General features: G+C 34.1%; 1 protein-coding gene across 1 annotated transcript in view; it reads left to right on the top strand.

Annotated features, from left to right (window-relative positions):
• Positions 1-12,660, top strand: part of Ser (protein serrate) — a 508,706-nt gene extending 496,046 nt beyond the window's left edge. The window contains exons 14-18 of the mRNA XM_072520565.1: positions 1,523-1,732; positions 1,987-2,346; positions 2,463-2,992; positions 3,304-3,641; positions 3,814-12,660. Coding sequence (XP_072376666.1) covers positions 1,523-1,732; positions 1,987-2,346; positions 2,463-2,992; positions 3,304-3,641; positions 3,814-4,270 — 1,895 coding nt within the window. The 3' untranslated portion in view covers positions 4,271-12,660. The remainder of the gene's footprint in view (positions 1-1,522; positions 1,733-1,986; positions 2,347-2,462; positions 2,993-3,303; positions 3,642-3,813) is intronic.
• The last annotated feature ends 149 nt before the right edge of the window (positions 12,661-12,809 follow it).

Raw genomic sequence — 12,809 nt, 5'->3', positions numbered from 1 at the left:
AAGGGCATTACATCATATATCCTTTGTTATTGGTCCGATTGGCGTTAAATAAAACGGAAGGATATATCGAATATATTAAGATATAAGATATGCACACAATAATTTAAAACATGAATTTTTTACTGTTGTTTTTCTTGTTGTTTAAGTACGTAACAAGTATTAAAAGAAAAATGCAGAATGTACGAAAAACAAAGGTTTTATTTATTAATCTTCTTAGATAATATTGATCGATATTATCCCATTCTACGGTTAACAACCGTTACAGGTCCTGAATATTAGCTGGCGTCACATTACCAGATCTCACCCTTCTGTAAAGATGGTCCCAAACATGTTCTATTGGATTTAAGTCCGGGCTGTGCGCTGGCCAATTCAAAACTTGTAAATTTACCTCTTGAAGATACTCGGTAACGCTTCTTGCGACGTGTGGGCGTGCATTGTCATGCATTAAAACAAAGTCGTTACCAATAAATGGGGCATAAGGAACAACATGCATCTCCAAAATTTCTCTAATGTACCTATCAGCAGTTAAGGATCTTCCATCTAGCTGTACCGATTCGGTTTAACCCCTAAGAGATATTTCGCCCCAGAGCATAATAGATCCTCCTCCAAAGTTTTTCACCGGTCTTAGGTTGCATTGAGAATAACGCTCGCCATCTCGTCTATAAACTGGTATTCTTCGATCCGAACTGTATAAACAAAATCTTGACTCATCCGTAAAGAGTATGTTACCCCAGTCGTTGATATTACAGTTTACGTGCTCTCTTGCAAATGTTAGACGTGCTATACGGTGTTCCCTTGTAGGTCTCGGTGCAGTGGCAGCTACTCTGGCCCTAATTCCAGACTGACAAGATGTGCCTAACAGTTTCTGAAGACACACGTACATTTCGAGTCTCGGCTGTCATGTTGAAGTTGACTTGCATGTCTTCTTCACAATTTTGCGAAGTGTCGTTGCACAGGTTTTAAAAGGAACAATTTTGACTCGTCATGTCAGTTAATTATAGCAATAAAACAGTGGCGCTACACGTGTGTCTCGTGTCTGAATAGCGAAGGACATTCACACTTAGCAGTAAGTAAAGGTGGCCCCCTAGACCTACAATAATAATATTGTGTAATACATTTATTGTACAATAAGATTGAATTTCGCTCTCTATCCAAACGTTCAATTATATTACACAATAATACGAACTGCACAATATTTTCGTGTTCAGTCGGAGAATAGTTTGATCCTGCGTGCATTGTACGTTAGACAAAACACGGAATAAAAATTATTGCGCAATACTGATCCTACACGTTGCAATGGAGAAATACGGCACAATAAAAATTAAGCTCGCTTAAACTTTCGTTCAATTATTGAGCAATTTAATTGATCTTCTAGACTCTAGAAGACGCCTCACATTTCGATGCGAAAATATATTGTATTGCGCAGCACATCATAAATGACGTAACTACAAAAGTTTTATATATATCTTTAAAACCAAATTGCACGGTAAAATTTATTTTTTGACACTAATTTATATTCTAGATACTGATGATTGCTCTCCTAATCCTTGCCGCAATAATGGAACCTGTATCGATGGCGTTGCTGATTTCGAGTGCGACTGCAACGACGGATGGAAAGGCAAAACTTGTTCCTTGAAAGACAGTCACTGTGATCATTCAACCTGTAAAAATGGCGGAACATGTCAAGACTTAGGAAACACCTTTATTTGTAGATGTCCACCAGACTGGGAAGGTATGTACTTAATTGATCATCTGAGAGTATAAAAATATGGCACTTAAAGAAAAACAATTTTTAAAAACTTGGTCCAAAGAATCTTATCTATAATTTATCATCAACGTAATATCTGCTTTATCAATCTCGTGCTGAAAACCATTCTGCTATAGATCAAATTTAAGTGTATTTTAAAAGACAATAACTACATAGCTTGTCAACATATACAATACTCTTTATATGAGAATATACTATGTTATAATTTTTTCATTTAGGAACAACATGCCACTTGGCCAAACAAACAGCGTGTAAATCAAATCCTTGCTTAAATGGAGGAACTTGCGTCAATACTGGTGACTACTATCAATGCATTTGTAGAGACGGATTTGAAGGTAACCATTGCCAAGAAGACGTCAACGACTGTAGTCCGCAGCCTTGCTATAACGGAGGAAAGTGCATTGATGGAGTTAACTGGTTTCTTTGCGAATGTGCACCAGGTTTTACTGGACCTGATTGTAGAATCAATGTCAATGAATGTGCTTCAAATCCTTGCGGATATGGTGGGACCTGTATAGATGATATTGGAGATTTCAAATGCATTTGTCCTCCAGGGAGAAAAGGCAAGAGATGTAACCGTAAGTATCTTTCGATTTTGAAACTTACATTTATAGCGTATTGTTACGAATTTAATTAAAATGTATTACATAACCTTACATGGCTAATTAAGGTAATATTATTTTGTCTTTTTTAGTTAACGACTTGACGTACCTCCCATCACCTGGCAGCTGTCCGTGGAATAGCCACACTCTAGAAAACAACGTCACGTGGCAACACGAATGCAATACATGTATGTGTAACAATGGCGTAGTTAAATGTACAAAAGTTTGGTGTGGACTTAATAACTGTCGGACCTCTAACCAACAAAACCTGTGCACCTTGACACAAGTTTGCGTTCCATCCGCTCTAGAATCTTGTCTTTCGCCCCCTTGCCTTCCCTATGGTGAATGTAGAGACCTAGAAAGTGGAAGAAGAGTCAAACCACCTTCGGTACCCACACCCAGTACGTGTTGGCCAAACCAAGCTGTGCTCAGTAACACGTGTGCCAGACTGACATTGTTAGTGGATAGAAACAAACTTCCCCAAGGAACTACGGTTGAAGGTTTATGTGGAGACTTGAGAAGGTTGTTGGCAAATCAGCAGGCAATCGAAGGTCTTCAAGATACATTGGTGCTTCTTTGTGACTTAAAAACGGGTTACAATGATACAGTAGAAGTAACACTAGTAAGTATATATTCTATGTATATAGTTCTGTACTAAGTTCTAGTCTACGTCTACTCTATTGATTTGAATACTTTGTTGATGAAATCTCTTCCTTTTTATAATGCCATGTTGCCTATTTTATACAGTTAATAGGTGAAAGTATTCGTCTCGCAGATTTTAATACATATTTGGATGTTTTCCTATCAAATTAGGTTTATATGCTATTATTGTGTATTTTATATTCTTAAATTGTCTTCAATTATCTCCCTAATTTCTTTTTAAAACTTTTTTAAAATGATTGTCTTTGTTTTAAACTATTATTCCTTTTTTAGTCCGGAGATCGTTGGGTGCTGGATGGAATTCGAGTTGTCGGCGAAGCTATATCCAGGAAACAAACAAGCCTTCTGGGGTTAGCCTCCATCGTAGAAGTAAAAGTAGAGACTGCTCTTGTATCAGGAGAACAACAAAGTAACTCGTACCTCATCGCTTTGGTTTGTTTAATTATAATCGGATTATGCGCAGCTGCGTTTGCTGCTGTTCTGTATATACGACAACGAAGAAGAAATCTTGGACTTAGCGGCGTTAACTTGTCGCCTTCAACTGATGCTTGCCATAGAAACCACGAAGATGAGAAATCGAATAATTTACAAAACGAAGAAAATTTAAGAAGGTAAGCGTTACTAACGTAATATTGTAATACATCTTCATTCATGAATGTATTTGTTGTTATAAGCTAGTCTATTAATACATTGCCAAAATTTTTTTATATACTTATCTTAAGTGTGTAAAGTAAACTAGGCAAATTTAATTTTTAGCACTAACAAAAAGTAAAATATTTTCAGGTATGCCAATCCTCTTAAAGACGACGTAGGTAGCTTAGCCAGCATAAACTCATTGGATATGCCACGCGTTAGCGTAGTTCGACCAATGTCTAGTATTCTTCCCCATGACAGTTCCAGCGAGATGTTAGAAATGATCTCCGAAATCGACTGTCCAGGCTCACGAAAGACAATGCTGGTATTACCTAGCACCAGCGCTTCAGACACGGCCCTAAAGCTTCACGAAGGTGTCAAAGGTACTGAGGGCCTCAACAGCGCCCACCGCAGCAGCCAAATAATGCTGTACAAAGCCCAAAATCCGGACGTTCGGAAAAACACTGCCGCTTTCGATGATTCATCGGGACACAAGGACTTTAGTAAAAATATTATTAATGTTAATAAGCAAAGGACTTCACAACATCAGCAGCAACAACAACAGCAGCAGAATAGTAGTGCGGATGTGCTAACGGTACTTGTTTGAAGGCCAGTGTTTTTAAATTTATTGTGGTAACTTAATATGGGGTCCCAAACTCCATCGTTAACTGATTATTGTTAACAAGATGAACCTTATTTATTAAAAATTGGCGGTGACAACTACAAAAAGGTGCAGCGTCATTGGATTTGTTTGAGGAGATTTTAAAAGAACTCATCCAATGAAATTTTAGTAGCATTGGTTAAGTAAGTGGTAACTCAGTGGCGAAAATACTTATTTTCGCTCACCTCATTAAAAATTTATTTTGCTTTAGATAAGATCAAGTTCGCCTGCAATAACTGTATTCATCTTCTTCTTCTTCTTTCTCTTTATAAGCAATTCTGCTTGTTCATTGGCGGATTAATACCTCTATGGAAGGTTGTCACTCCATATTTTGTGCGATCGTTAGATACTTCTTCTAGCGATTGGTGATTTATCTCTTGCTATTTTGACGACACGGGTCTCATCCATTCTGCTTAGGTGGTTATTCCATTCTTTTTTTCTGTCATTATTGGTCTTACAATGGCTGTATAAATTCTTGACTTCATCTCAGTGTTAATGTGTCTGTTTCGCCATATAGTATTATTAAGGCATCCTGCCAGTCTATTTGCTTTTTGTACTTGATCTCTCACTTCTTTGTCCAGGTCTCCGTAGCTAGACAGTGTAATTGCCAGGTATTTTATTTCCATTACTTGTTCAATAATGATGCCATCAATTTCCATTTTACATCCGGTTGGTACTTTGCTGACTACTATTGTTTTAGTTTTCTGAGATGAGATTGTCATATTAAATTTTTTTGCTCTTATGTTAAGTCTGTGGACCAGTCTTTGTAGACTATCTTCATCTTGGGCTATCAAAATTTCTTACTTTCTGTCAAACGCTTTCTTTAGGTCAATCAGATACAGAAATGCTGGTTTATTATATATTAAATATATTAATAAACCAGCAATAACTGTATTGGATACAGTTATTCAGCAAATATTATATTTTTAAACTTTACTTCATCAATTATAAGTCAAAACATTTTAGGTATGTACCACATATTACTGACAAGGTTTTATACATTGGTTTATACATTAAACAAACGGTTTAAAACATTTCTTTGGTATTGATTATCACGTTATTTTATGATCTTGCTGTAGAACCTAATGTCAACTAATGTCAAATGTCAATGTCAATTTTATGCTAGTAAACTCTTATCGCCAATTTATAATAAATAAGGTACAAAAATAAAACCTATTGGAAATACGTTAAATTTTTGTAAATTTTCATATTTCCTTTTTAAACCATGTCTTTGTTCATGTTAAAGTTGCAGAAAAAATAGAAACGTCTATTTAATATTTTTATTAAGAGTTTTTTCTGGAACTAATTTTTTGTGTCTGTGAGATACTTTTTATTTCCTTTATTATAGAGGGCGAATGTATATATACAAGATTAAAGCAATCTTATGAACAATTTTTATCCGATGTCATAAAAATTGTAATAGGAGTCGACTGAATAATTTTCTCAGCTGCTCGAAATTTAAAAAATGTTTAAGATTTTTAATAAAAGTTGGCACTCAACAATAAAAAGTCCCTTATTTCAGGAAAATATATTGGTATATTAAGTCGTGATTGATTATGACATAAAACATTTTGAGAGTACAATTTTCTGCAAACATTTAATGTATAAGCCTTTTGTATTTATAAGTGTTTAGATGATGTCACTGAGGGTGAAATATATATTTTTTTAAATCGTTTTTAGTACTCATTTTAAATATTGTCTTGGCCAAAACAAATTCAGTACTAACAATAAATAAACGAGTAATTTAAAACAAAATAAACATAATGAATTCACCATCAAAATTGTTTTAGCTATTACAATTTCCGACTAAATGTTTTTTGTAGTTTCGCTAAATCCGAAACCGCTCGCTATTGTTGTTTCATTTTTGCCTGCACTAATTCTAACGAGGCTTCTATACTGGCGTTGTATTACTTTTTCTTTATATTAAGGCGATCTTTACGGAAGTAGCGCCACGAAACGAAATTTGCCGTTCGTGGTTCGCAGTCACAGTGAGTAGTTGGAAGAGTCCATTTACACGACAAGTAGAGTCCGTTAATCAAGACAAGAGTTAATTTAATAAAATCTCCAAAAAATGTAAAAAAAAATAATAAATAAATAATAAAATTACTTTCTTGAATTTTCAAAATATTATTTAAATTATAAAAATGCAAAAACATAGTATGAAGCTTTGCGCTAGTCTACCTTAGCGCTCTTACTGTCTTCTTATTGAAGTGCCTATCTGTTTCGGATGTTGGTGACCATCATGGCAATCTCTTACTGTACCACTTTTTAATTTTTATTTCGATTAAGTTTACTCGTAGCAGTTTCAAATTTACTTAATTTTTTTTGCCGATTTTAATTTATCTTTTTATCGTCTTCTTTCGAAGGTAGGCTAACCAAATGTCATTCAATGTATAACCTCAAATTATACATAAATGACGTTTTTCCTTGTTGATATTCGTTTTTATTCTGAAATTTTCTCTAAATTATCTACAATAGAAGCTTGTGTTTTATACTTTTTATAATATGCAAAATCCACTGCAGTAATTATGTATATTTTACTCAATAGTTCGTATTTTTCACATCTCATGATGTTTCCCAGGTATTTCAACTTCCTGATTTTTATGAGACTTAAAACTTCGCATTGTTTTCCAAGTTGTTCTAGAACTTGTGCGTTTATTTTGCAATCCATCTATGATATTTTTGGAATACGTTGGTAACACCACATTTCGAGTGCTTCCAGGTTTTTAATATTGAATTTTAATTGATATTGCGATTACAGAAATGTTTTCTCATTCTGTTAAAAGTTGACCGTGCAATTTTAATGCTGCATCTTACTTCTTTTGTTTGATCAGTATCTTCTGTGATCCATGCTCCAACGTATTTATACGAAGATATTTGCTCAATTTCTGTAATATCTAGTACTAGATACACTTTTGATGTTTTGTGCTTTTGTAAATACCATGAACTTGGTTTTCTTCAAAACCGCTAGTGTTCCCGCCAGAAGGACGGTATCATTAGCATATCTTATGGTATTAAGTGGCTCACCGTTTATTATTAGGCTCTCATTGACTTCGACCAACGCTAATTCTGAGATGGCCTCACTGTATGAATTAAACAACAATGGTGATGAAATACACCCTTGGCGCACCTTACGGCGAATCTAGATATCATAGTCGGTTTATTTTCAATTTTCACTTTCGCTGTTTGATTTCAATAGAGGTTATATATAGTTCTAATATCTCTACTGTGTATGTTTTTATTTAACAAAATTTCTTTAAGACGGTTATGCTGCACTTTGTCAAATGCCTTCTCAAAATTAATAAAACTGGCATATACTTCCTGATTCATATCTAGCTACCTACGTCTGCGAAAGAACACTCCCTGCAACCAGTGCATCCCATGTTCTTAGACCTTCCCTAAAATCGGACCCAAGACCGATTCTTCTCTTCAGTTCATGGGTGTGATTATCTCTTCTTCTTCATGTGCCTTGTCCGTTCCGAACGTTGGCAATCAACATGGCTATTCTGACTTTGTTTACGGCAGATCTGAATAGTTCAGCAGATGACAATCCGAACTATTGCCGCAAGTTTTGGAGCCACGAGTGTCTTCTCCTCCCTGGACCCCTTCTGCTGTCTATTTTCCCTTGAACGATCAGTTGTAGTACTCTATATTTATTATGTCTCATAACGTGATCCAAGTATTCCAACTTTCTTTTCTTTATACTTATTCCTACCTCTCTCTCTTTACCTATCCGGCGTAGTACCTCTTCGTTGGTCACGTGCTCAGTCCAGGATATACGTAATATACGTCGGTAAGCCCACATTTCAAAGGCCTCTACTTTTTTCATCAATGTTGCAGTCATTGTCCACGCCTCCATTCCATATAACAAAACCGGGAATACATAACATTTGAGAAGTCGAATTTTGAGAGGTAGGGTGAGGCTTTTAGAAGTGAAAATTTGCTTCATGCTAGTGAACGATGCTCTTGCCTTTTCTACTCTTATACGTATTTCCTTCGCTTGATCCCAGTTTGAGTTAACTGTTGTTCCCAAGTAGATGTACGAATCCACGTGTTCAATTCTTTCACTGTCTAATATCAGTTGCTGTGGTGGTTGTTGGGTTTTGCTTACTAACATCCATTTGGTTTTTGTGATATTTAGTCTGAGTCCGTATTGTGCACTTGTTGGGTATTGATTATCTCTGCCAATCATAATTTCATGTCCTAGCTATTTATATTTATCTACGAGTTTTACTTCTTGCTCACCAATACCTACTGATGTTGGGTACCAAATTTATCATTATTTTTGTTTTCGATATGATTACATTTAAACCTACATTTTCTGTAGCCACAACGAATTTCTCTACCATATCTCCTGCCATTCCTAAGTCATTAGCTATTATAAAAATATCATTGGCGAAACGTAAGTGGTATATGTAAACGTAATATGGTATTGAATATTTAGATCCAAAAGAATGGCAATAGATTCAATATCCACAAGTTTGAGTAATTCGATTTCTTCTCATATATTGTCAAGTCCAGTATCATCTTTAAGTTCTTTTGGTGTTTCTGTTTTTTAATTTTATTCAAAAAGCTGTGCTATATATTGTGCTCATTTTTGCAGTTTCTGGTTTATATCTGTTATAATTGCATCACGTTGACTTCTTAGATACCTAGTTTGAAGTGTTTCTCATTCCTATTAGTTCCCTAACTCTTTTATGCATATTAAAATTTTTTGTTATATATTAATATTTTGTTTAATCGGGTATAATTCCCCACTGGGAGTTATATTGTGTTCGTATCCAGACTCTCATCCGGTCGTGGATGGTAAGTTTTGGCACATCAAATTAAGTTGTTGCTGATCCTATTTTATCAACTTCATCAGCTCTTTCGTTTTCTTAGATTCTCCAATGACAACCATACAACGGTGTGACAACGATATCCTTGTCTACCGAGTTCTTCTGGTATTCCCACATTAGCGTAGAGGTTGTCTCAGGATTCCTAGATTCTTTCGAGAAACAGCTGTTTGGTTATTTTATATCGACGACAGAGACAGCGACGTAAAAGAGACCGACAATATTGTGTCGCTCATTTTTATCATCCTGGCTACTAACCAGCCAGTACCTAGCTTTGTATCCTAAATCAAGGCTATAAGGACTCAAATTTTTCGACTAATTTAGAATGTAAATCAAGTCATTTGTTGACTTAACAGCTGTCCTTAAAGATAAACTCATGAAACGCTACACGATTTTATATTTTACCGAAGGATTATATTATTTGTTTAAACAAAAACGTGTCTACTTATTTCTTCTTTTGATCATTGTCATACCCTTCACAAAACAAAAAGAGCAGTTATATCCTCGACAAACTCGACTCCTTAAAATTTTTTTCCGAATTATCAGTAAAACTTCGTTTTAACCTCAAAGACATGTCTTAATGCGCGCTCTTTACGTCGAATGTCAATAAATGGTGTAAAAGCGCGCCTCAATATGTGTTTAAAATTTTCAGGTGCTCTAAAAGTATAAGGAAAAAATATTGAAAAATTTATTGTCTTTTTCTAGTACTTTAAGAAGATTAAATGAGTTTGTTGGATTTTTGTATAGCATTGTTATCTTTGGATCCAGTATAATCGAATCAGTGATATCGTCAAATTACTTTTAAATATCATCAGAATATCGATTTATTTTAAAAACATAAAATTTCACTACTTGTATTCGTTTGCTGATAATTTATTCCACACAAAAATCACTTTTGTAATTAAAAATTTTCTTATTTTGTTAACAAACAAAAACGAAATTCAGTAGTAGTAAAAATCGATATTCTTTCTCCTAGTTCTCTTGTGCAATTGTAGATTTAGAAGAAGATTTTATATATTTTTATACTTTCAACATAAATAGTTGTCTAAATACTCTTATTATAACTGTAATCCAATAGTTCCCTCAAATATAGACTAAATTTGATTCCAAAATGTTTATATCTTACATTGTATGTACCAACATTGTTGATTTTAATATCTATATTTGATGGAATATATGGATATAGATATAATGAATGAAGGTGCATTCCAGAAAGCTGGAGTGTTATTACTTGTGGAATCTTTTCTTGAATTATAAAATGCGGTAAATAAATAGTTTTGATTTATGAGTTCACACGTATGCATGCTTATGTTTCCTAAAATCAAATAATTTTGTACATAGAAGTGAAATAAGGCTAGTAGAAAATCAAGTTTTTAATTTATTTTTATCGAAAATTTTTAAGTTGTCATTTGTTTATATCTTCTGTGTTATAAATTACGTTATAATTGTTCGTATTTAATTGAAAAACGAATAATAACACATTTTATTGTTCAAGAATATTTCTTCGTAGAAAAAATGTTTAATTGTAAATATTTCTTGATGAGTTGGATCCCTAGAGATTTTATAGCAGACTGTAAATAAGAATATTCTATAAAGAACTCTAACAAAGTGATATGTGGAGAATTTGATCTCGTGATGAATGAAACCTGGTGACGCAGATATAAATAAGTTTTAAAAAATAGTGTGATATTATTTAATATTTTTGATTTGTTTTTATCAATACGGAGTGAGACAAAAGAATTTCCGAACCTATAGCATGTAGTTGCACTAATTGTTTAAAAATTAATTTAGTTTAATTAAAACTATCTTTTGACATTTCCTTTAACATGCCTTTTGAAGATCAATAAATATCATGTGTCTACATGTTGTGTCACAAGTACTTTTCTATTATTTATTTTAGATAGAACACATTGTCTATACAAGAACGACTAGTACGAAAGCCACTCTGATCTTCAGCGTCTTCCTAACAATCTTTAATTCGGCCGTTAAATATCTTCCCGTACATTATACAGATTGAGTTGGATACACTAAGCCCTCAGAAGTTCTTACGATCCTTTCTGACGACTTTATTTTTGTATAGATTGCTGATATATGCAGTTTTCCATTTCCAAGAGCTGAAATAGTTTGTCAGAGCCATATTTAATCAGTTCTATGGGTACTCCCTCGGTCCTGGAGCCTTTGTATTTTTCATAATGTTGGCGTGTTTTGTAATTTCTTCTGGTGCTATTTCAGTTTCTTCGCGGAAGGAAATATCATATTTTTCGTAGCCAATATTTTGGAATTGTGCTCGATCTTCTGTCAGCATTTGTTTATAAAATTCGACCCATAATTTCAGGGAAATTAGAGTTAACCTTCTGCATTCTTTTCTATCTGTTCTACTACCTCTAATTGTTTTCCAAGCTTCTTTATTTCTTGCGGTACCTATAAAATTGTCTACGTCATCGCAGGCTTTATTCCACATCTCATTGTTGGGTTTATTTACCTCTTGTTTCACTTTTTTATTTAAACTGTTGTACTGTTGCCGATCGTTGCTAGCCATTTATATTCTTCTTCTTCCCCACAAGAGCTTCTATTTCTTTATTTCACCATTGTGCGTATTAATTGGTGAGAAGTAACAAACATTGTGTAATTTCATATTCAACCTCATTCGATACAGGAACTGGGTAGACTCATTTTCAAAACCTTGTAGATTATATCTTTGTGTTGAAACGTCTTGCAGTATCATTGAACTTTCATTTTCATTTAGTCGTTGTTTTCCTTTAAATATAAAATTTATTATTATTATTATTTGATAGCAGTGACGCTTTAAGTAAATGGTGATCAGATCCACACTCTGCTCCTCGATGGATTCAAACAATATTAACCTTTATTGTGGAGTTTTCCTTGCATATACAGTAATCGATTATTAATTTCAAATTTCTCTTTATCTCTTCTTTATTATATCAAATTATATTTGGTATTTCGTCGAATATGGCCGAAATATGAAACCTTTCGCTGCTTCCTTTTTGGATATTAGCTCTTCTTGGTACTTTCATGGTATCACTTGGTATCATTTATTACATGGTCCATCCATGGAATTCTAAGCAGCTTTCTGAGACGCCACATTTTGAAAGTCTCTACACGATTCAGAGGTCTTACTTGAAAGGCACCAGGTCTCACTTTTGTATATCAGGATGGGTTAATAGCATTTGAAGACCCAGATTCTAAGAATTAAAGGAACTTTGCAGCGAAGGAGATATTGTATTAAATTTAAAGAAGGCATTTCTAGCCATTGCTCTCTTACTTTCACTTCCAGGTCACAGTCCTGCTTGTTGTTTAATGTGGCTCCAAGGTATTTAAATCTTTCAATCCGTTCATTAGCTCTATTATTTATATTCAACTGAGCTTCCATATGGGGTTGTCTGCTGATTGCCATATATTTGGTTTTTGCTATGTTGATGTTAAGCCCGTACTTCTCTTCCACTTCATTTATGATATTCAATAAATCTTGAATCCCACTATATTGTTATCTTAGGTATTAATAGGAAGCTCATTAATTTTGATATCAATTTGACTGTAAATCTTAAACAGTAGTAGTGAGAGAATACAACCTTGTCTTACACCTTTCGTTATCGCCATTTTTTCTGTATATAGGCTGTTAACGATCATTA

This window comes from Diabrotica undecimpunctata, chromosome 1, assembly GCF_040954645.1.
Source record: "Diabrotica undecimpunctata isolate CICGRU chromosome 1, icDiaUnde3, whole genome shotgun sequence".
NCBI classification, from domain to species: domain Eukaryota; kingdom Metazoa; phylum Arthropoda; class Insecta; order Coleoptera; family Chrysomelidae; genus Diabrotica; species Diabrotica undecimpunctata.
Note: the sequence above shows the minus strand (reverse complement) of the source record. Positions and strands in the feature narration are given on the sequence as shown.